Genomic DNA, 22714 nt, shown 5'->3' with positions numbered 1-22714 from the left:
TAGCGAGCTGGTTTCCACGCTTAATTTGATTTCACTCATTAATGTAAATTCATTGGCGTATAAAGAGCACGGCAAGGCACCAAAAATGTCCAATTCCGCGTGACTGCTTAGTCTTGACTTAAATATGAATGACCTCTGCTTAGTCCACGATATTTGACAGCATGAACTTACAAAAAGAACGGTGAAAGAGGCCACAAACGGAGACAAGCGCTGTCAAACAAGCGTTTTTCGCCTCTTTCGCCATCTTTTGTCTAAGTTCGCGCTGTCAAACAACATGGATCAACACCAACTAGGTAGGTCGCATACCTCTTTCTGGGCACAGACATTTGAACCTTCCGTCGAAACTTTTCGCACAATATACTATCTTGACGTCAGGATGGAAAGCACGTCAATGTATTCGCAAAGCGTACGATATTAAAGAGATAACCTATTGAGTTCTTTGTCAGCTGACTGCTTTAAGTAGCATATATAAAGTTCAATCAACCCGAACTGCAAGCCGTAGCGGGACCACCGGCGGATTCAAACAAACTTTATAAGCATGATGCTTGTATGTACGCTGCTCCTCGCTATAGCTACTTCTGCTGCAGCAACAGACGATGACGATTACGAGTGGGAACCGATTAACATCACAGAGGTAAAAAAAAACTTTATTTTTATGTCAGTTCGTGGTTTTACAAGTCGAACATATTTTCCTGAAAAATGCATCATTTTGTGCAATCTTAGTGGCACTAATTTGACGATCACTATTGTTGTCATTAGTATTACATTCATCATTCTCATTTCTTTTGTTCCTCTTTGTGATTATTGTTTCATAAGAAATGCCACACTCTTCAGCTTTGTTGTATGCCGCCACTGTGAAATTATTCAGGATCATTAGCAATGGCTGTGGTTCTGCCTGTCTTCGAGACAACATGCATATTTAAAGCCGTCGCACATTAAAGCAAAATTGGCCAAAATGCGTCATAAGCGAGCAAGCTTATTTCTACGTGCGAAACCAGGCCGTCTTACATTCTAATGCAGCTGTTGCGGTGCGGTGCCACCAGGCGTGTCGGACAGAAACGACCTTGATGTTTATTTTGACGGCATACTGAGCACAATGATCTATCCTGCAATGCCAAAGCACAATGCCAAAGGGCCCACTCGCTTTTCTCTCTGAATATTGTGCGCCCAAAACTGCCAGATATGAACTTTGTCCGCATATGCACTTCGGTGAATAAATTCATAATTACTTGAGAGAGAGATAGACTAGAGGGTCTTACAGGTCGTCTTCCAATTATTTCAGGACCGGGATCATGGGACATGTGCAGAAATTATTAAAACTAATTATACCAGACATGTCATGTACCTTGAGATCTCTTTTCCAACAGTCGGTTCAAGGGGATGCGTACTAGATGCCTGAAGAAATGTATGAGTTCTTCCTTAGTTCTACACTACAGGCCGACATGACGTTAATTATTAAGGCACACAATAGTAACCACCGTCGTGAAATTTCCAACACAACACAATTTCTTCTTTAGCAACCAGCATGGCTTTTTTCGGGGTCATTCCTGTAATATTTCAACGATTCGAATTGATAATTGATTTCCTCCAGGCAGTTCATGATTTGGTAAAAATAGATGCTATATAATTTATTTTGCAAAAGCATTTGATAAGGAGGAGGAAAAAACATTGATTGATAAGGTTTCGCCCATACGCTTAATAATGAAGCTAATCAATTCTAACACAGACTGAAGGATTGCAAAACATCACTAATTTTTTAAGCAATCCAAGTCAATCAGTGAGCTGAAGTGCGTACTCATCTCCACTTTCCCATGCAAAATAACATGTACCGAAGGGTTCAGAGCTTACTTTTAGTCTATATTAATGAAATGCCAAACATTTTATATTTTACAATCGGTTATGCGCAACCGACTGTTGTCTACCCAAGATTAGTAACACTGCATATTAAATCCTATTGCCTAAATCTAAAGTTAGACAATGTTCATCGCGCATTTTGGTGTCGCCAGTGGCTAAGGGGAATTAATATTTCCGAAATACACGCCATGACCTTTACAAGAACACATAACCCGGCACAAAGCTGTCTCCTCATTCAAGCATCTCGGGCTTACCTTATCATCTGATTTATTCTGAAGAGAGCAAATCAATGCCATAACTAGTAAGTAACCGAAGGCACTGAACTTCATAAACTACAACTTGTATTTGGCCATCTCTTGCACTAATATATTAGCATACGTTAGGTTTGTCCGTTCTAAGACGAAATACTCCTTATTTTTAATCGGTATTAGGTGTATCTTGTCACTCCACTCGAAGCATTAAAAATAAAGCAGCAACATTTATCGCGATAATATACTCGCGCAACTACAGCGTCACAGAGATAAAGGAATTTCATTCATTGCCCTGGCTCCCAAATCGCTGACTGATAAAGCTTTTTTCGCATTTTCATATCGTTTATCACAGCCAATTGCTCCTCCGAACAACTCACACCAGTGCAGCTCAATGTTTGTTTCAGCGTTTCGATCATTTATTTAAATAACAACGCTGAGCGCTGCTCTTAGGCGCTGTTCCTACGACGAGCGTCTGCGTCATCCCTCGGCCTCCCTCGTAACCGAACGAACGAGCACAGCGAAGGATGAAAGAGCGAATGCGGAGCGCGCATGAAAGACACCGATAGCGAAGGGAGCGCGAGGAGGAAAGTGATGGAGGAGGGTATGGCGAAAGCGTGAAGAGAAAAGCGTAGTGCCGCGAAAGACGGGCTCTGCGTCGACGATGGCTACAAGATGGCGCCAGAGTAGCGCTTGTCGCCTGTTCACCGACTTTCAACCATAGCATTCTTTCAAAATGCCTCTTTTCTTCGGATGTGTAAAATACTCACTGTATCCGCTTTTTCTTTCGGCTAGATTAAACTAAGTATTTCATATTTGATGGACTGACTCATCGCTTGAGTTTCCGCTGGTAGTTGCTCGCTCATATTCGCCTTTGGGGGTAGTAACACACGAAAAGAACTGTGCCATCTATGTCTCTTTTTGGCCTACCTCATTATACCACAAGGTAACATATAATGCTAGAACGCCAACAAACACTCAAACCAACAAAAACATGGTAATTTGCATGTTTTATTTGAAATGGAGATATAATAAAGTAAAGGAAAATGGAAGTGGACGAAAAAATTATTTTCCGCATGTGGGATCCGAACCAACGTGTTCGCATTAGGCGTCCGATGATCTTACCAATCCAAGTGGCGCAGCGCCGTTTTCTCATCCACTTTCTTGGTGCGTACAACCTTTAGCCCTGGGAGTGTTAGCCAGCGCCACAATTCAAAGCTAATGATAACTATCGCTGTCGGCATCCCAATTGTCTAAAATTGAATAACTTTTATTGCCTGCAGTAAGTGTGTATTTTGTATTCAAAAGTTAGAGGCAGTCGTGTTTCTACGCAGTTTCACTTGGAAGAATTCTTCTAGGATGTCTGTGCTCCGAAATATGCGACTCCAAATTTCATTTGTCGTTCGCATGATTACGCATGCAAGAGGGGGAGGATCGGCGCAAAGCTCCTCCCTGATGTGACGCAGCTGTTTCGTGCGGCGTTTAGTCTGACAACAGGGCGGAGGCATAGGCACAGATAATAACGGTTCCCCTTCTTCTCTCACTTGGCGAAATCAAGATATGACAGTGCGGTGTGCCGTACGCAGTACGCATGATCCTGTTAAACGTGATAACGGGAGATAATGTTTCGGCACATTTTTGTATTACTTGATGACGCACCGGGACATCATCTTCTGAACGCGTTAGTGTGACAGTGTTTCTGGAATAGCGGCGACCTTGTCCGAAAGAATAACCTAGAATATCCAGGTAGAGTCCCTTCGTGCTTCTGGTGGGACGAGGTATTCTACCGAAGAAAAAATAGACGTGGTACTTGCAATGACTGAGTTGAATGGCAACGCTTCAATCACAATGCGGCTGTACGCGGCTCGCCACCCACACCATCCCCTTCCAACTAGGCCTACCTTCATAAACGTGTTTCGGTGCTATCGCACAACAGGGTCAGTCCATCGTCCGAGACAGACCAGGAAAACAATCATCGATGAAGACTTTGAAATCGAAGTTGTCGCATGCGTAACGTCGATGCCAGCACTCAGCATCCAACATATTGCCGATCAGTGCGATCGCAGCGTTTAAACAGTCGCAAATGTGCTAAGAAAGCATAAGTTCCATCCCTGTCATGTTTACCTTCACCAGGACCTAAGTGAGGTGGACGTTTAAAGGCGGGTTGACTTCTGCAATTGGGGCCTGATCAAAATTTATGAAGAAAATGAGTTCTTACACAGACTAATTTGGACAGATGAAGCTCGGTTTCGCCGCAATGGCACTATGAATATTCACAACGCGCATTAGTGATAACAAGGGAGAAGGAGGAAAACAAGAGCTAAAAGGCAGAGAGGTTAATCAGATTAAGTGTCCGGTTGGCTACTCTGCATAGGAGGATGGGGTAAGAGCAGAAAAGATTAGAAAACAAGAGAAGATAAAAAGAAGTCACAAGAAAATCCACACTGGCTGCGTCAGCACAAGCATCAAGTTCGCTGGAGTCTGAATGGGTGGTGGGGCATACTGGGAAACAGGATCATTGGACCTTCTTCCTTCTAGGATTTTACGTGCCAAAACCAGTTCTGATTATGAGGCACGCCATAGTGGATGGAGAGCTTTCCTCCACTACGGCGTTCCTGGAACTAGTTCCTTTTGAGAGGAACGGAAAAAGGCCACCGTTCCGTTAAGGATTGGTGGAACTGTAACGGTATACTCGTTAGATTTACGAAGGAACAGCGGAGGGAACGCCGTTCCTTCTGTAAACGTTTCACAGCATTGAACAGACGCACGCACGCAAGCAGCACATCAAGCAGGGCGGATGGGCGGCCGCCGTCAGGCGCAAATAACTACCGCTTGCCTGTCGCGTGACTATGGTGCATTTTCTCTCGTGAGTTCTCCGTTATATATTTTTATAACTAGGCTTCAAGATTGTCACGTGACGCGCTCCCTCATGTAGTTTATGTCATCCATGCCTGCCTGTCGGACACGAAAATCGAGGTGTAACACTTTCTGATTTCAAACAAGGGTTTTACTAAATTGCGAATATGTATTCTGGACATTTTTCTTTTTCACTCATACTGCAATGTTGAATCATCATTCATTAAACGCCTGCGTATTGTTCCTTTCAATGCGCTTTCTTGTGCAAGAAATTTAATTATATCCTCCTAAGACCCTTTGTAAAATACATTGTACATTGTCTTCAACTTTTTTTAGAAATTCACTCTGAAGTAATTACGCAATATATTCTCTCTGGGTATGAAGTATGGTGCATGTGTAACTATTAGAGAAGTAGTTTACTCATATGCTTGTCATCCGCTTTAGATAAATTTGACAATAAATGGGTCTAGACCTCTGTGTCGTTCCAAACGGCCGAAAGCAACCTCGAGGCGTGTTTAGAAGTCACCGTGATTGCGTGAAAATATCGGACGCGGCAGCCACATGGCAATTTACTACACGTTGCGCCATCTTCATCTCAGCGTTAAGACAATTAAATGTAGTTTTCACCACAGCTAACATGAGGAGATGATGGACAAAGTCTTATTTTTTTCTTTCACGTACATGGAGACGGCGCTTCTGGCATCTATCCGTGGTATTCAAATTTTAAAAATAGTTTTTCATGTTCATGACATAACAGTATACACAATAAAAACCACCTTGATAAGTGATTGCGTCCCGTTGTTGTGTTCGGGTCTCGGGAGGATATTTGTGCATGTGAGTAACTTTCTATTTGCACATCTGAAGCGCAGTATCCTGACTGCGCATTTGAGACCGAAGTGGAAAGCGCCGGGTGTGTTGCACTTGTATTAGACGAGCACCAAAGTTGCAGTTAGACATGTCTGGAGGATGTTCGGTGCTCCCTGAAAAAAAATCGTCTAGAAGCGTTTCTTTGGATTCTTTTTATCTCTAGATAATCTGCCACCGACGATGTTCAATTTCCTATAATATACGTAGTTCGATGTGAGTTTTAAATTGCTGACTTTATTTCGGCTCAGGATTATCCTACACTATACTTTAATTTTTTTAAATCAAATGTAACGGCACGTTCTAATGTTCGAAGTGTAACTGGAATGCGTTCCTTTAGCGTTACAGTAACTTGTAACGGGAACTCGTTCCAAGATTGGGAATGACGGGGAACAAGCTTTTGTTTCTGCTTTAGCACGCGCACTGCCCTCCGGCTTCTCCGTTCGCGCCATTATCTCGACATGACAGCTGCCGTCATAGTATACAGGCTGCGCGGTCACGTGTTACGACAGCGGTTCTTCGATTTTTTATTTCGCCAGCCGAGAGGGGAAAGGGGACCATTATCCTTTTTGCCAATGCCTCCGCTCCACGTAACAGCCGCATCACATGATGGAGGAGCTTTGCGCCGATCCTCACTCTCTTGAATGCGTAATCAAGCGAACGACAATTAAAATTTGGAGTCGAATATCTCGGAGCACAGACACGCTAGAAGAATTTTTGCAACTGATGCTGTGTAGAAAAACGAATGCCTTTAACTTTTCAATACGAACATACCCACTTACTTCAGTCAACAAAAAGTTAATTATTCAGTTTTAGTTATTTGCGCTGCTGACAGCGATAATTATTATCTCACTTTGTGCCCCCCTGGCCACATAACTTATTTGCACAGGTGGTCTTCCCGTCCTTCCCAGTGCCTAATTTTAGGAAAACCATAAAGCTTAATTTTGAACACCCTGTATGATGCGAGACGACTTCCTAGGCCGGTATTTTGTATCGATGCCTTTCCGGTAATAATGCCTTTTCGCGCTTATCGCGCTTTGTAACTGGTCAGAGCGACGGTCCGCTCGCGTTATCAAAGGGATCAGCCGGCCGTTAGCGGTGGATGATAATACTGGTATAGAATAAGTCATTAGGCATCGCTAGAAAATCGCGGCCCTTGTGAATTACCTCGTTTACATGAGATGCGATACGCTTTAAGGTGGCGGTCCAGCCACCTTAAAGTTGATACGATACACTTCTATCGCATTCATGTAAATGCAGCAAGAATTTAGAGGGTAGACAGCTGGGATGTAAAAATACAACGAGAGTTTTCATCTTCCCTTAGATTCTACGGCACATTGCCTACACAGGAGTAGACACCCCTTACATCGCCTACCTCAGTCTTCAGCATAGAAGAAGAAGAAGAAGAAGAAGAAGAAGAAGAAGAAGAAGAAGAAGAAGAAGAAGAAGAAGAAGAAGAAGAAGAAGAAATAAACTTTATTGAAAGAGCCAGCAGTTAGGTTTTGGCGGCCTGAGGTGGGCGGCTTGAAGTCCTTGAACTCGGGCGGCATCTTCGGCTTGCCGGACTGCCCAAAGGTGGTCTTGCAGCTCCGAACTTTTCAGGGCCGCCTCCCAGCGGCGGCGACGTTGACGGAGAAGGTCCCCGGCGGCCCACGCTGCCGGGGCGACGGCGGAAAGGAGCGAGCTCGAGGCTTCCTGTAATCTGGTAACGCCTGCCGTTATGGGCGCGTCGCGAACGGCGGTGGTTTCGGTACCGTTGTTGCCGGCACTTTCCCAGAGCATGTGTCGCAGCGTTGCTCTGTGTCCGCATGCTTTACACGCATCAGTCGGGTATAAGCTCGGGTAACAGTGGCGTAAGACTGCCGGGCTGGGGTAACTGTGTGTTTGCAGTAAGCGTACGGTTACGGCCTCCTTCCTGTTTAATTTAACGTGCAGTGGCGGGAATTTGGGTCTTTCGAGTCTGTAGTGTTGGGTGAGGTCTCTGAACGTGATCAGGCGATCGCCCCACAGTCATTGTGATTGTTGTTGTTGCTGCCTGTCTGTCGTAGCGTATCGATGCGGCAAATCCGACGCCCCGCACTCGGGGGCGGAAGGGGCGGCCACGTAATCTATAGAAACCGTTTGCTTTTCAGTGCTCTATGTGTTGGAGGTGATCGGCGCAAGTCTCTGAAGCAACATATGCTAACGTTTAGTCAAGTTCCGTAATCCGCTTCTCCAATCCTCTCCAACAATGTTTGGTCACCACCTCCTTACTTTAAGCGACGCTCTTCCTAATGGAATCGAGTGGTTGATCGAGTCGGTCTGTCGAGAGTTCCATCTACCTGCCACAGCTCGTCGACAATAACCACGTTTTTATCAAGCACAAATGCTACCATACTAACCGCTGTTGAAGCCTTTTGTGTGTCTGTTTAACAACTGTCCAATGTCTTCACTCCGAACTCACAAACTTTTCAGATCACTCAAATGTTATATTTCTCGTTTACTTCCAGTTTCTTGACACAAACGACAAAATATGGACCGTCATAACTACAGCTAACGACAGTCTTGAATGCAAAGTTGACGAAAAAGAATCCATAAATCGAACTTATATATTATTTTCTAGGAAACATCGCACATCTAGCACGTAAGCTAATTCAACATACGCGCATCCATTACTTTGTATGAAACCTAGCTTTTTTATCCGCTTGCAGGATTGTCACAACTAGACTACAAGGGAAGTTTAGTGGTATGTTTCCTTATCCTAACAGCATAAATGTCGGACCCAGAGGTAAGTTGCAAAATCACTTTGCTATTTCCTGAGTTTCTAAATTATTAGCTCGGAAAATTCAGAAAGAGTTTAGTAGTCCTTATAATGTTCAAAAAAGTGTTCGAAGAGAGCGGAGACAATAACTTTTCGCATGAAATTATAATACAATAAACGTTTATCTTCGCTATGAAAGCTGTACAATTCATCGTACTCAGAAAGCAGTGTTGCCAGTCGTACGGCACCCACGCGTCTTTGTCGTCACATTAAGGACTTCATAGGGTCATAGGGCAATTGCGTAACCTTTCTTCGATGTCGAATGAATAATACGAGACGCCTGCTTGCCGGTACGAATAAGAATTGCTTCTATTATTCTAATATTTCAATTTGCGTCCTTAGCCTACATTATCCATTTAACGGTTTGTATGGGGTCTCTAGCCTCTTTATATCAGACAAAAAAAAATACTTGAAAAACGGGGGTTTTTCGACGACTCTATGAAGACAACGCATGAGTACGATGGCATGACAACAGTATGAGGACAAACATAACCAGCACATAACGACAATGGCGTCACGACGACTCTACCACAAAGCCTGCAAAGACGATGGCTTGGCCACGACCACATGACGACAGTCGGATGACGAAGCTGACGTGACAGCGATGGAAAGACCGCGACGGCATCACAACCATGGTGCGACAATGAATGCATGACGACCGTATGATGGCGACGGCTTCCCTAGAGTTGGATAATGAAGTTATAATGAAAACGAAGCAACGACCACGACGGCATCAGTAAGATGGTATAACAACGAATGCGTGATGAAGAAGTTGGTATGACAGCGGTATGAGGACAACGGGATGACGACGAGTGTGTGACGGCAATGGCGGATGACGAGTGTAAAACGAAACCTACATGACGACAATGGCGGGACGGTGACGGCATGACGAGAGTAGGATGACGAAGCTGGAGTGACGATGATGCAACGACCACCGCGGAATCACGACGATGGTGGGACAACGTAAGAATGACAATGCATGACGATGATCGTGCGACTGCCAAGGCATGATAAGAAACGGATGGCAAAGTATTGGGATCACGACGATCCAAAGACCACGTCGGCATCAAGACTACAAGCAACTACCTATTGACCCAAATTACTAGACAACTTTGGTTACTGGTTCGGCACAGAAGACGTGACGACGACGGCATGACAAGCGTCCAATCGCGAAGCTGGAATGAAGACGACGGAACGATCGCAATGGTATCACGACTATATGCGCATACCAAGTGTCCGAAACTGATAGGCAACTTGGGACACTGGATCAGCGTAAGTAGCAAGATAGATAGGTTCAAAACGCCTTAAGTAGGCAAATAATGCTAATCGTATTAGAAAGCATAGACGCATATGAGTAAATCATGAAGCCTAGCGACTCGAGGCGTCGCTTACACCTGGTTTTTCTGTGAGAGCGCCCTTACAGTTTTTGGGTCTTCGTATTGTCAACTTTTTCCGTATTTGTGAGCTCTCTAGTGTGTACTTCGGAAATCACATCCTCGTTCCTTCACTGCTTGAGGAAGCCGATGGATTTGCCGAAATAACTGTCACAGAACTGAAGGCCTTCTTTCGTTGCTGCGGCTTTACGAGTCAATAATGATTTGAATTGTGTTATGGGCTGTTACTTGCCTCAACCGTGATCTGATTATGAGGCACACTGTAGTGGGGGACTCCGGACACAATACGAAGTAATTAAGTACACAAAGAGCGCACTTTACCACTCGACGCTCTTTAGCGTGCTCTGAAATCTAGGTACACGAGCGTTCCTTTAACTGCTCTCCATCTAATTGCGTTTGCGCCATCCGGTACTTTACCGGTCAATGATGAGAGGTACATGAACTTCTGATTTTCACCTATTTGGGTTCTCTATTGTAGGCCTCGAGAATGATGCATACCTATGTTGTACTGTGCATTAGCTGACTCGGACGTTGCAAGGTGATCCATTTGTTCACTTGCCTTTTTTTTTCTAAGCTTTCGACATTGTTTTATTCTAACTGGATAGCAGCAAAAGTTGTGCTGGTCCTTAGTTCTTACTTCTTTTCTAAGTCTGATACAAGATTTTAATGCGATTAGCATTATTTGCCTACTTCAGCCATTTTGAGCCTATCCATCTATCAAGCTGTGTATCTATATACATCTATCTATCCATATACCTATCTATGTATCTATCTATCTATTTATCTATCTATCTATTTTTTATTTATTTATTTCTGGGACCCTCATAGTACTTCGTAGTACATTGCAGAGGGGAGGGGCGAGAATGCATTGTACGAGTACGAAATACAGGATTAGTTCTAAGAATTCACAGTGCAGGCAAAAAAAATCATTGAAAAAAGTGGAAATATTTACATACCAGCAGGGAAAGGATAACACTCACAAAATACGAAGTAATTAGGTACACAAAGAGCACACTTTACCGAACAGGCAATTTCTCACGAATAAGTATGTAATTAAACCGTTTGGTACCATACATTACCTTATGTTAATTAGCGCGTTCTTAAAACGAGTGGGGTCACTGATGCTTACTAATAATGCAGGGTAGGTTATTTCAGTCTATCGAAGTCCTAAGAAGGAATGATTGTGAGTACGCGATGGTAATATGACGGGGAACGTTTACTTTATGTATGTGATCACAACGAGCTGAATAATAAGGCGCTGGGTGGATCCAAAGTGAGCGAAGAGATGCGTTGTGGTAGTAGACTTAATGTTAAAGGAAAATGCGCGATTCCTTTCTGCGATGAGATAATAACGGGATTTCAAGCGTACTCTTCATTTATGTACCACTAGCAGTGCGATGGTAGTTAGCTAGGATGAAACTAACAAGGAGAATTTGTACTGATTCGATTTCGTTAATTAACGTGACTTGATGGGGATCCCAGGCAGATGAGGCATATTCCAATTGGGGGCGGACGTAAGTTGTATACAACCGTCGTTTTAATGAAACAAGTGCGAGTGAAAAATTTCATGAAGAGAAAAATGTATCTTGAAGGAATTTCTCATCTATCCACCTGTGCCAAACCAGTGAACCAAGTTGTTTACCCGCTGGGCCCTCTAGGTACGTTTTCGTAGTCGTAATTCCGTCGTGGTCGTCACATCGTCGTCATCCCAGCTTTGTCATCCGACTCTCGTCATGCATTCGTAGTCAAGGCGTCCTCATCTTACAGTCGTCATGCATTCGTTGTCCCACCATATGGTCACATTGCTGTCTCGATGCCTGCGTGATCGTTCTGTCGTCGCTACTCCGGCTGCGTCATCCGACTCTCTTGATGCCTTCATCATGCCGTCATCGTCTTCATACAGGCTTCATGATATATTCGTCATCACGCTATTGCCATACAATTCTCGTCGTCCCATTGTCCTCAGAACGTTTTCATGCAATCGTCGTCAATGTGTTGTTGTCATACAGTCGTCGTTATGTCATCTCCTCATTCTAACTTCGTCATCCTACTCTCACCATGCCATCGTCATCAGGTCATCATCGTCACACAGTCGTCATCGTACGAATGTCATCGCGCAGCCATTGTTACGCTGTGGTTTCAAGATCACTTGAGCAATATCATGCCATTGGCGTTATGCCGCCGTCCTCCTACCATCTTCGTCGTTAAATCGACGAATATGGTAGGAGGCTTATCGACGAAGATGTCATCGTGAGGCTTATAGCGCATGAAAAGACAAGGACGAAAGAAGAGGTGACACACACAGGCGCTGTGTGTGTTACCTCTTCTTTCGTCCTTGTCTTTTCATGCGCTATAAGCCTCAATATGTCATACCAACAAGCCCAAATCATTGCCTTGTCATCTTATTGTCATCGTGCAATCGTTGTCGTGCCGCCTTTGTTGTTCCTTCAACGTAATTCATTTTCTGACATTCCATCGTTGTCACTCCGGTTTCGTTATACAGTTGTCACAATGCTGCCGTATGCGCATGGTTTCCATACCAGAGCGCTACGAAACCGGAGTATGTATACCGAAGCAACGGAAGTTTCCGAATGACCGCTACAGATGGCAAAAAAAGGTGACTTCAGAAATACCGGCTGTTGCCATATTGCTCGAATCGAAATTGCATTACCATCGCCATTCAACGTGAGATGTCTTCTACCGTAATTTTCGCTAATAATCAAGTGAAAGAGAGTTGTCCTTTCTTTCCATGGCACCCTAGAATAAGACTGATCAGAACTTTTGTTTTGTTTGAGTGAAACAGAACTTTGTCTGTTGTTTAAATAAAAAGTGGTCGTTTTTCAAAAGAATGCTTGTTCCACCCTATCTAGTCGCGCTTCAGTTGCAGCTCCCATAATCGCCCTTCTTAATGTCTTTCACATTTGGTTCCGAACCACTATTCGTCTGAAGCTTCGCGGCCCATTTGTGTCTACCTTGGCCACACTTTACCTAAACCCCTTTACATGGTGGCGTACGAAGCGTTTAATCAGACTTTTGTGATCACAAATATTTTCACTTTGTGTCCCGTACTAGCCCATTGGCAATGCCTAGGCCGTCCTTCTTTGCAAGAAAACGGATTGCCATGCTTCGCCCTGCATCAAAAAGCCGTTCTTTATTCCAAATCTGACCATTGGCCAAACTGGTGCGGTTAGCATAGGCAAGAAAAATAGCTTCCACGTACATCGTAAATAGAGCAGATTTAGCTTCAGCAATTTCTGTATCTTGCACATCTGCAAAGCTTACTTTATAGAATTAAGAGCGAGTGCCAGCGCCACAGCTCCCGTGTTCTGTCATCTGAAAGTCGACACATCGACCATAGATAGATCTCTGACGTTTTTTGAGCTATATCTCCAGGCGTAACATGTAAAATGCAAGCTTTTATACTTAAATAAGAACAACGGGGTCACACTAAACCAAGATTCGCAGTTATCAACAGTAGGCGAACAATAAAAGACTGAAGCTGCAAACAACATTTCGGCAACGCGACTTGCCTTCGTCAAGCGGAAACAAGTCATCTTAAAGAACCCAAGTATTTTTGTGCTGACCAGGGTTCGGACCATCAAGCTAAGCGTTTCATCTTTCGCCTAATGTTGGTTTAATTTGTTTGTATGGGGGTATAATTTCGCAGAACAGGGGAAGGGGGGAGGGGAGGGGGGACTAGGACATATAAAAATCCGAAGCAGACCTTCAGTATCTTTCAAATCCATTTCCTACACTACACTAGTGTACACTCTTACACTAGTAAATACCACTTTACGAGGAGGAAGAAGAAAAGAGAGAAAGCAGGAGTGTTAGCCAGAAGAGCGTCTGGTTGGCTACCCTAAGATGGTGCACTAGAACAGGGAAATAGAAAGATGAGAGAAATGAAGCAATCAAGCGCTGAATTCGCGGACGCGCGCAGAGGTGTAAGGTCTGTTTGCGACGAGTGAAAAAGCTATTTTGTGTACCTGATCTAATGACCTCTGCGCAATTACCATAGGTGGAGAAGCTACCAGCGTCGAAGAATTAATATATCAAGGAAATGACAACAAATGCGGTGTGTTTGAGCTCCGGAACCTAACCAGGGGTACGTAATGTAAACAAAACTGCCTTAACATTTCAAAAAATCCACTTGAAATTCTTCAAATCATGGAAAGGTGAGACATTGGAGCTATTCTCTCGGGATTACCTATACTACTGCGAAAGCTATTCTAAATTGATTTCATACGTTTAATAGAGAAGTAATTTATGGATCAGGAGTGCTACCTTACAGTGGAATCAGGCCCATACATTTAGTGCGCGAATAAACCGCAACAGAAAAAGAGAGAAGCGAGAAACCCTGCTGGAAGTAGCGATAGTACAACATCGCTCGTTCTTGCAAAGAGCTTTTCAATACAATTTACGTTTTCTCACAATAGGAATTATGTTGACACTCGTGGCGTTTCGCGCTGTCGGCACTGGCACCGTGCTTCCAAGCTATCGACGGTGAGTGCGTGGGCCAGGCTTGTAGGGTATAGAACGTCGTCAGTGCGTTTTTCTGAAAAAACGAGGAAGCGAAAAACACACTGCAACGATCTGCTCAATAGTTCGTACAGCTCTACACGTCATGACGTTTTACGTTTACAAAAAAAAATATTTACTTAACGCAGCCTTGTTTTATTATTTACTTGTTTTACTCGGGAACTCTCATAAATTAATTATATAGGCCTGATTTTCCATTCATGATTTCTACTAGTTCTGAAAGTTAATAAAGGCTATACTATTTTTGTGTGTCCATACGCATTACACTTGATGCAGCAATGTACCTTTTCCTTCCAGTGATCACCGGGCCTTGCTATTATTTGTATAACAAACCATGTAAGTACAAAGTAGATAGCACGTGTGTATTTCATGTTCTGCATGCCTTTAAGTTTGGCAGGACAAACTTTTTCAACGTTCACTGCTGCTGTGAGGACGTCTCCTAAGGTCCTTATACGCATAAATCGCATAGGTTTATATTTCTTTGCCTTCAGTACACAGTAGCTGAAAAATCAGTCGAAAAGATCTTAGGTTTACACTTTGTTTATTGGCGAACAACTGCGATTACACTCGAACAGAATTTTGTTTAGCCTGCCGCCATGACCACCAATAAATCACATCATCTCACCCTACGGGCAACCATGGTGGGATGCGAAAGCATCGCGGGGGGTGCGCATCGAGTTTTCGTTTCGTTTCACTTTGCAACACAACCGAATGAAAGTTAGAGTGAGATAATGTATTGAGAAGAGAGGAGACGTTTGTACGGGGTTGTTGCGTCTTTATTTAGAGATCGTACGTTATTCCTGGCGTCGGTGCGCGCGGTATCTTGAAGACGATGGCATTGTGGTCGGTGAAGTCTAGCGTCAATGGGTCTTGCTGCAGAGGTTCGAGCTTGAAATTTGCGAAGACGAGGTCTATGCACGCTCTCCTGATGGTGGTAGGTTGCTTGTGATCTTGGGAAATGCATCGCAAAGAGTATACGTCCTTCATGTGCTGCACCAGCCAATCGGTTGTGAGTATGTCTACGTTGAAGTCCCCTGCGAGTATGAAGGGCGCGTGTCTGTAGGTCTTGGTGTACTCTACCATGCTCCTTGCGAGATAAAGTTCGACGCTTTCTCTTGAGATGTTGGGTTTGAGATACAGCGTCATGATGACGGTTTTGTTGTCACCGTGAAAGGATAGTCGGACGGCCGAGTGCTCTCCGTTGTGCCTTTGAGTGGTGACCGGTAGGTCTAGGTCATTTGCGTTTGCGGTGAGCGTGCGTTTCGCGTATACGGTGACACCACCGACTTACCGTTATGCCTCCTCGGTACACACGATCACGTCGTAGCCGTTGATGGTCGGCCGTGCGGCATTCCACGTTTCCGTGAAGCAGAGTACATCCGCTGTGGTTATGACCGGGTCCCGTTCGATGTCCCTGACGTGGGCGTTGAGGGACTGGCTGTTTAGAAGCGCCATGGTGGTTTAGAAGCGCCTTTCGGGGTCGACGTCTTCTTGGAAAGCACGGAGGTAGCGCTGCGTGACGGTGTCGAGACGGTGGTTGTCGAGTCGTTTGAATTCGTCCGCAATGTTCTTGTCTATGTTGTCGTTCTTGTGGTGGAAGCGATGGTCGGCCGAAGCGTTGGTCAGGTAGAGATTTTGAATGTTAGTGCACCTGCTTAAGGCGACGTAGACGAGTTTCTGCGGTTGGGTTTTGGCGCAGTCGTAAACGATCGACGCGTAGGTTCCAGCCTGGAACTTTCTTTCTTTTCCTTCTTTCTTTCTTTCTTTCTTTCTTTATTACACATATACTTTTCATTTTACAAGATACGCACAATCTGTATGGTCCCATAGCCAATGGCTAGTACGGGGTCCATTTAGAAATATACATATAAGAAACTGTCATACAATTTGGTATAAGTGTAGTCAATTTGGTTAACAAAAAATACAAGAAAATACAACACTTCGCAAAATACACAAAAATATCTGAGTAATAGTAGTACTTAGATTTGCTAATAAGAACATGTTGTGTAGGTATTAGTATTATTCTATGCGACAGGTTAACAACGACAACAGGAAATTACGCCACTTCGTAATAAACACATGAAAACCTTGATAAATAATACTTATACATGGTCTAACAAAAATAGAACATAAATATCTATCAGTTTAGGAAGCAGAGAGAAATTACTTCAAAGTAGTAATTTTTCATTGGTCTCAGCAAGTTCTGCGAATTCTTTATATAGTCCGGAATACCATTCCAGACTTTCGCACCAGCGTACTGTAGCAGTCGTTTGCCATAGGCGTTTTTTATTGGCGGAATATTTAGGTTACCAAAAGTTTGGTTCCTGGTGTGGATTAGTGGGGTGCAGAGTAACGAAATGGGGAATGGCTCGTTGTGTCTTATAACATTGTTAATACATGTGCACGGTTATGGCACTCGCTTGAACCAAGGGGAACTGCGTCCGTTAGCACGCCACACCAGTTTTACGGCCGATCGTCAACGTGACATTACGTGGTTCTATGGGTACCCACGCCGCGTCAACTTCGTAACCCTGACGGCTGGCCTCGTTCACTGCGCGGGACCATCGAAGTGCAGCCATAGTCGCCTGGGGAAGTTTCCTTCTCCTCCCGCACCATCGACGCTTCGTTCACAGAGTTTGAGCGTTCCCACAAAACGCCGACGCTGACGTTTACGTTCGGCTTCGCGAGCCTTCCTCTGCTCCGCGGCGGGGGCGCTGCCGCTGCAACTAGCGCCGACGTTGACGTTGTTCATGGCGTTTCGCACATCGTTGCACAGATAATGACGGAAGCACAGCGAACGCGTGCTTTATACTGCGCCGCGACACTTGCGCCGCCTACTGGCGTACCCTTAGAGAGAGAGGGAGTGAGTTATATGCAATGATTTGCTGCACCGCACCTGTGGGGGAGAGGGGGAAAGGGGAGGAAGAGAGCGCATACCTGCGTAGGAGAGGAGAATGAGGGAGAGTTGCGCATGCGCAGTATCGGGTGCTGACGCTGCAGAACGGACACTGCCCCGAGCATAAGATGCTCTCGCATCTAAAACCGGCTCACTCGGGTAGCCTACTTGCGAAAATCTTATCCATATGGTGCTAGCATCCTCGGCAGGTTCAAAATGCGTTTTGTACACGCGCACGCGTCGGGGCAATAACAAACAATTAATAAAATAATGAAAAAGGATCCGACGGCCTTAACATTTTAATATAAGACGACTTATATTGCCCCTGGATTAACGTCTTCCCAGCAATGCATTTCTGTTTAAAAGTGAAGCCGACTTTAAGGGGATTGGTGTAAGCTTCGTCTTTGTAAGCTGGCTTTCCCACGTTCTGTGTTGCAGTGAATGAAGCCTACTTGCTGGATGAGAACGATGCGATGTGAACGGGTCCCGATAACGCTCTCGCGTTCTATTCTTAAAGGCGAAGCTTAAGCATCCTCCAATTTTTTTACGTGTATTTGAATGCGCGGCATCGGAGAATGTCCCGAGCTAAAGCTTCTTCTTCATCATCATCATCAACATCAGCCTATATTTATGTCCACTTTCGGACGAAGGCCTCTCCCTGCGATCTCTAATTACCCCTGTCTTGCGCTAGCTGATTCCCCCAACTTGCGCCTGCAAATTTCGCAACTTCATAACCCCGCCTAGTTTTCTGCAGTCCTCGACTGCGCTTCACTTCTCTTGGTATCCATTATGTAACCCTGATGGTGCACCGGTTATCCATCCTGCGCATTACATGGCCTCGCCAGCTTCATTTTTTACAGCGAAAGCTGTATATGGCTAGGCGAAACGAAAAACCGTTCGCCACATGTTTCGATAAAAGTCCCCATTGGCTGCGCCATCAGTTACGTCGTTCTCTACGTCGCACGCAAGCACGCGCGCCAATGGCATCGCCGTTAGTGACCTCGTTCTCTGCATCGTACCTGCTCTGCCCGCAACGCTGCCTCCTCGGCTCGCCGTTATCGCATGCGTTCGATATCTCGAGTTAGCTCGGCGTCGTGGTTAGCAGCATCCGTCCGCCATTGGCGCTTGCATTCCGCTTCGCGATTTCAACGTGTGCGTTTCGTCGCAGCCGAAGCCAAAGTGCCGCTCGAGAAAGTCCCGCCGAAAGCGGGCGTTGGCCCCGGCGAACGCGTTGCCGCCATTGCCACGTTGACGCTGCTGTGCCCGTAACGCCGCCTCCTCGGCCCGCCGTTGTCGCATGCGTTCGATATCTCGAGTTAGCTTGGCGTCGGGGTTAGCAGCATCCGCCCGCCATTGGCGCTTGCATTCCGCTTCGCGATTTCAACGTGTGCGTTTCGTCGCAGCCGAAGCCAAAGTGCCACTCGAGAAAGTCCCGCCGAAAGCGGGCGTTAGCCCCGGCGAATGCGTTGCCGCCATTGCCACGTTGACGCTGCTGTGCCCGCAACGCCGCCTCCTCGGTCCGCCGTTGTCGCACGCGTTCGATATCTCGAGTTAGCTTGGCGTCGTGGTTAGCAGCATCCGCCCGCCATTGGCGCTTGCGTTCCACTAGAAAACAAACATGTAACCAATAATTGAGAAACGCTTCAATACAGCGTCGGGATTAACCCATTGCTAAACACCGGGGCCACACGTTTCATCTTCACTAGTTAACCATCTGTACGGAGTGCTTGGGTGGTGTTTTTCTTTCTCTTAATGTCAATTAGAATATCGGCTATCCCCGTTTGCTCTCTGATCCACATCACTCCTAACGTTAGGCCTAACATTTTTCGTTCCATCACTCTTTGTGCGGTCCTTAACTTGTTCTCGAGATTCTTTGTTAACCTCCAAGTTCCTGCCCATATGTTTAGGCGTTATACGATGTCCTTGGTGAACTAAGCAAGGCAGATCGTTTATATTTGTTTTAAATTATTGAACCGGCTGGATAGACTTTTGACCATTTTCGGAAATGAAGATCCTTGGACCATGGCCGTATGCGTCGGTGGCACAGAAAGCCACGAAAGCCTTGTTGCACTACCTCAAGTTGACAGGTCTCGGCGACCGTCTGTAGACTTCGGGCGAAGTTTCAAATGTGCGCGAAACTGTGGTCTCTCTATTTCCTTTCTCTCTCTTTTCATCCCTATAACCCCTTCCCCCAGTGCAGGGTAGCAAACCGGACGTGCGTCTGGTTAACCTGCGTGCTTTTCCTCTCTTCTATTTCTCTCTCTGTCTCTCTATTGCCATGTTATGGGCAGTGTGTAGGCGCTGTTCATGATTGGTGGAGTATTTAGGAACTTAGTAGTACATTACGTATGCATGTGATTTTACAAGCAATGAAGAATTTAACCCGCTGGCCTGGAAGAACAATGAACGCAACCGAAATCAAATATGGCGAAGACGGGGGGAACACTATTTGTAATGTTCTCGAGAATTAAAACGCGTGTGGATTAAACACTGCTTTTGCGAAATATTCCGTAATGATTGCTCCAAAGCGCTATACTAGGGCAAGGTTTCAAATGGGCTAGTCATATGGGCGCAATGTTTTAAAATATATCGAAGCTGCAAATCTTATTACAACTGCTGCAAAGAAACGGCTTCGCTGGAAATTGGGTTGTGACACCGCAGGGTCGCACAAGTCTGCTGTAACTTTTAGAGCTCCCACCGGCGCACTGAAGTTTTATGTGGAAGCCGACAGGCAGTTGTGGTTACCTACCAGAGTCTCTCATGGGTGCTCATAAAGTCAGATCTACATGACAAACAGGGAAAAGGTGCATGAAATATGAGCGAAAATGATGGACTTACTCTGTTTCACAGGGAAACCATACGTGTGTGTTGAAATTTCAATTTGCAAGACACTCTACACTATTCGCTTGGTAAACAAGGATAGAGTGAGAACGTACGACACATACGGCGCCGCCGTATGAGTCCGTCTGCCTCACTCAGTCCGCGCTTGCTAAGGGTAACTTATCACAGTATTAATTACTGACTCGTCCAAGAAGAATACTATTTTAACACCGCACTTCATTGTGCGGCGATAATGTAACGGTCTGCATGCTAATTATTATAAACGCTGTTATTACTTGACTACGCCGGCGAATTTATTATTTACGATCTTGTGTTAATGTTTTCGATTTCCAGGTCCGCAATATCGTGCCTTTGATGTAAGGGTGAGGGGCTTCGGCGGCCGTGTATCCGCCAATGAGTGCTTGGATTGGTTCAAAGCGGAGTACCCAGAAGAAACCTTTACACGGGAATTGTATAAACGCAGTTGCAACGATATTTCCAAACTCAGTATCAGACATTCGTAGGCCGGAAATTGCAGACTCAATATGACATGATTGGTCATTCAATGAAAACAAGTAGTTACCGAGCCATATTCTCATAGTAGTAATTTTTTCTCGTATGGCACAGTCTGCTCTAATGGCTTGCTGAGCGGTATTGACTTTTCAATAAACAAATGGCATTATTAAACGCTTCATTTCCAAAATAAAACAATACATAAACGCTCCAAATGCGCTATTATGTCAAAGCGCATTCCTCTTTTTCTTTTACTTCAGTATGAATCAAAATAAAATTTTCGAAAGCATCGTGCTGTCTTCTCGAATCTTTTCTCATTTTTATTTGGTCTGGTCATTTTGGAGCAATATGTGTACCACAACATGGGAAGTGAATTTTTTCATTCCCTTTGAGAAATAATTTTTAAAACCTCTAGAGCAGGAATTGGCCTCCCTCGTGCAGTATTCGGCCGCTACCTCCCTCACGGCTCCGACAATTAACCCATGGCCCTAAGTCCCCAGTGGCTGCGGAGCACCTAACCAAGGTTCCGGTCAGACTTGCTACGCGGCAGAGGGTACTAAGAATCTCTGGGTCCGCACAGGCCGCCAATGGAACCTGAACCTGGCAACGTTCAACACACGCACCCTCTCGAGTGAGGCTAGTTTAGCAGGAGTATTTGAAGAATTATCAGGCATTGCCTGGGATATCATTGGCCTTAGTGAGGTTAGAAGAAGTGGTGAGGCTTACACAGTGCTGAATAACGGCCACGTCCTCTGCTACAGAGGTCTTCCAGATAAGAAAGAAGGCGCGGTAGGATTTCTAGTTCATAACAACATAGCGGGCAACATTGATGAATTCTACAGCGATAATGAGAGGGTAGCATCTTCGTAATAAAGCTGAATAGCAGGTACAAAATGAAGATAGTACAAGCCTACGCCCCAACCTCTAGTCACGATGATGAAGAAATAGAAGTTTTATGAAGATGTTGAATTAGCAATGAGTAAGGTGCAAACTGAGTATACTGTAGTCATGGGCGACTTCAATGCAAAAGTGGGGGAAAAGCAGGTTGGTGAGCAAGCAATTGGCAACTACTGCATCGATTCTAGGAATGCAAGAGGAGAGATGTTAGTAGAATTCGCGGAAAGGAATAGGCTCCGAATAATGAATACCTTCTTCAGGAAGCGCAGCAACAGGAAGTGGACCTGGAATAGCCCTAATGGAGAAACAAGCAATGAAATAGATTTCATACTCTCTGCCGATCCAAGCATAGTTGAAGTTGAAGTTGATTTATTTACCACACACAAAGTACAAAAGAAAATTGCACATGACATGTGGTTGGGAAAGCGGGAAAAAAGCTACAACATGTAGCTTGACTGACCCCACCTCCCAGTACCCGGAAGCGGGCACTTTGGCCGAATTAACTAATACATCTACACAAACACTGTTTCAGTTGGAGTACTGGTTTGATAAACAATAGCGGACACTTTCGCAGAAGTAAATAATAGATGAACAACAAATACTGTTTAAGCTGCAACATTAGGTAAACAATAGATACAAGATGGAAACTATGCTGCATTATGTCACCAAATGAACTAAAAAAGCGAATTATAACAAGCAATATACAAAAAGCGCATACAAGTCATTTCTCGAAAGTACATCCAAATCCTCTATTGTGAGGTGGAATTTATTTAAAAGCTGTGGGACGCTTGACTGCATCACCTGAAATCCATAATTGGTGCGAGATCTTGGTACATGCCAAAGTTCTGTGCGCCTCAATGAGCGTAAAGAAGCGTTGTTTCGCAAGTTTGATAATGCTCTCAGATAGTGTGTGTCCTTATGTATTTCACATTTAAGACTGGATAGTAACTTAAAATCGTACAAAATGTGTTTTTTTTTTCAAAATTTTGAGTCTAGTATACAACGGTGTGTGTGTGCATCATATGGCTGCTTT

General features: G+C 44.7%; 1 protein-coding gene across 1 annotated transcript; it reads left to right on the top strand.

Annotated features, from left to right (window-relative positions):
- Window positions 1–517: 517 nt before the first annotated feature.
- On the top strand, window positions 518–21060 carry LOC119435186 (uncharacterized). Its single transcript, XM_049659734.1, has 6 exons — window positions 518–634; window positions 8312–8445; window positions 8513–8589; window positions 14035–14121; window positions 14853–14891; window positions 20626–21060. Exons 1-6 carry the CDS (start codon window positions 539–541, stop codon window positions 20793–20795), a joined length of 603 nt encoding a protein of 200 aa, XP_049515691.1. The 5' UTR covers window positions 518–538; the 3' UTR covers window positions 20796–21060.
- Window positions 21061–22714: the final 1654 nt, after the last annotated feature.

The sequence above is a fragment of the Dermacentor silvarum genome, unplaced genomic scaffold (assembly GCF_013339745.2).
Source record: "Dermacentor silvarum isolate Dsil-2018 unplaced genomic scaffold, BIME_Dsil_1.4 Seq51, whole genome shotgun sequence".
Classification (NCBI taxonomy): Eukaryota; Metazoa; Arthropoda; class Arachnida; order Ixodida; family Ixodidae; genus Dermacentor; species Dermacentor silvarum.
This window is presented reverse-complemented; position numbering and strand designations above follow the sequence as displayed.

Coding starts and splice junctions, on each gene's coding strand:
- LOC119435186 (XM_049659734.1), top strand. CDS start 539: ATGATGCTTGTATGTACGCTGCTCCTCGCTATAGCTACTTCTGCTGCA. Junction 635..8,311: donor AACCGATTAACATCACAGAG/GTAAAAAAAAAC, acceptor GTTTACTTCCAG/TTTCTTGACACAAACGACAA. Junction 14,892..20,625: donor TTATTTGTATAACAAACCAT/GTAAGTACAAAG, acceptor TTCGATTTCCAG/GTCCGCAATATCGTGCCTTT.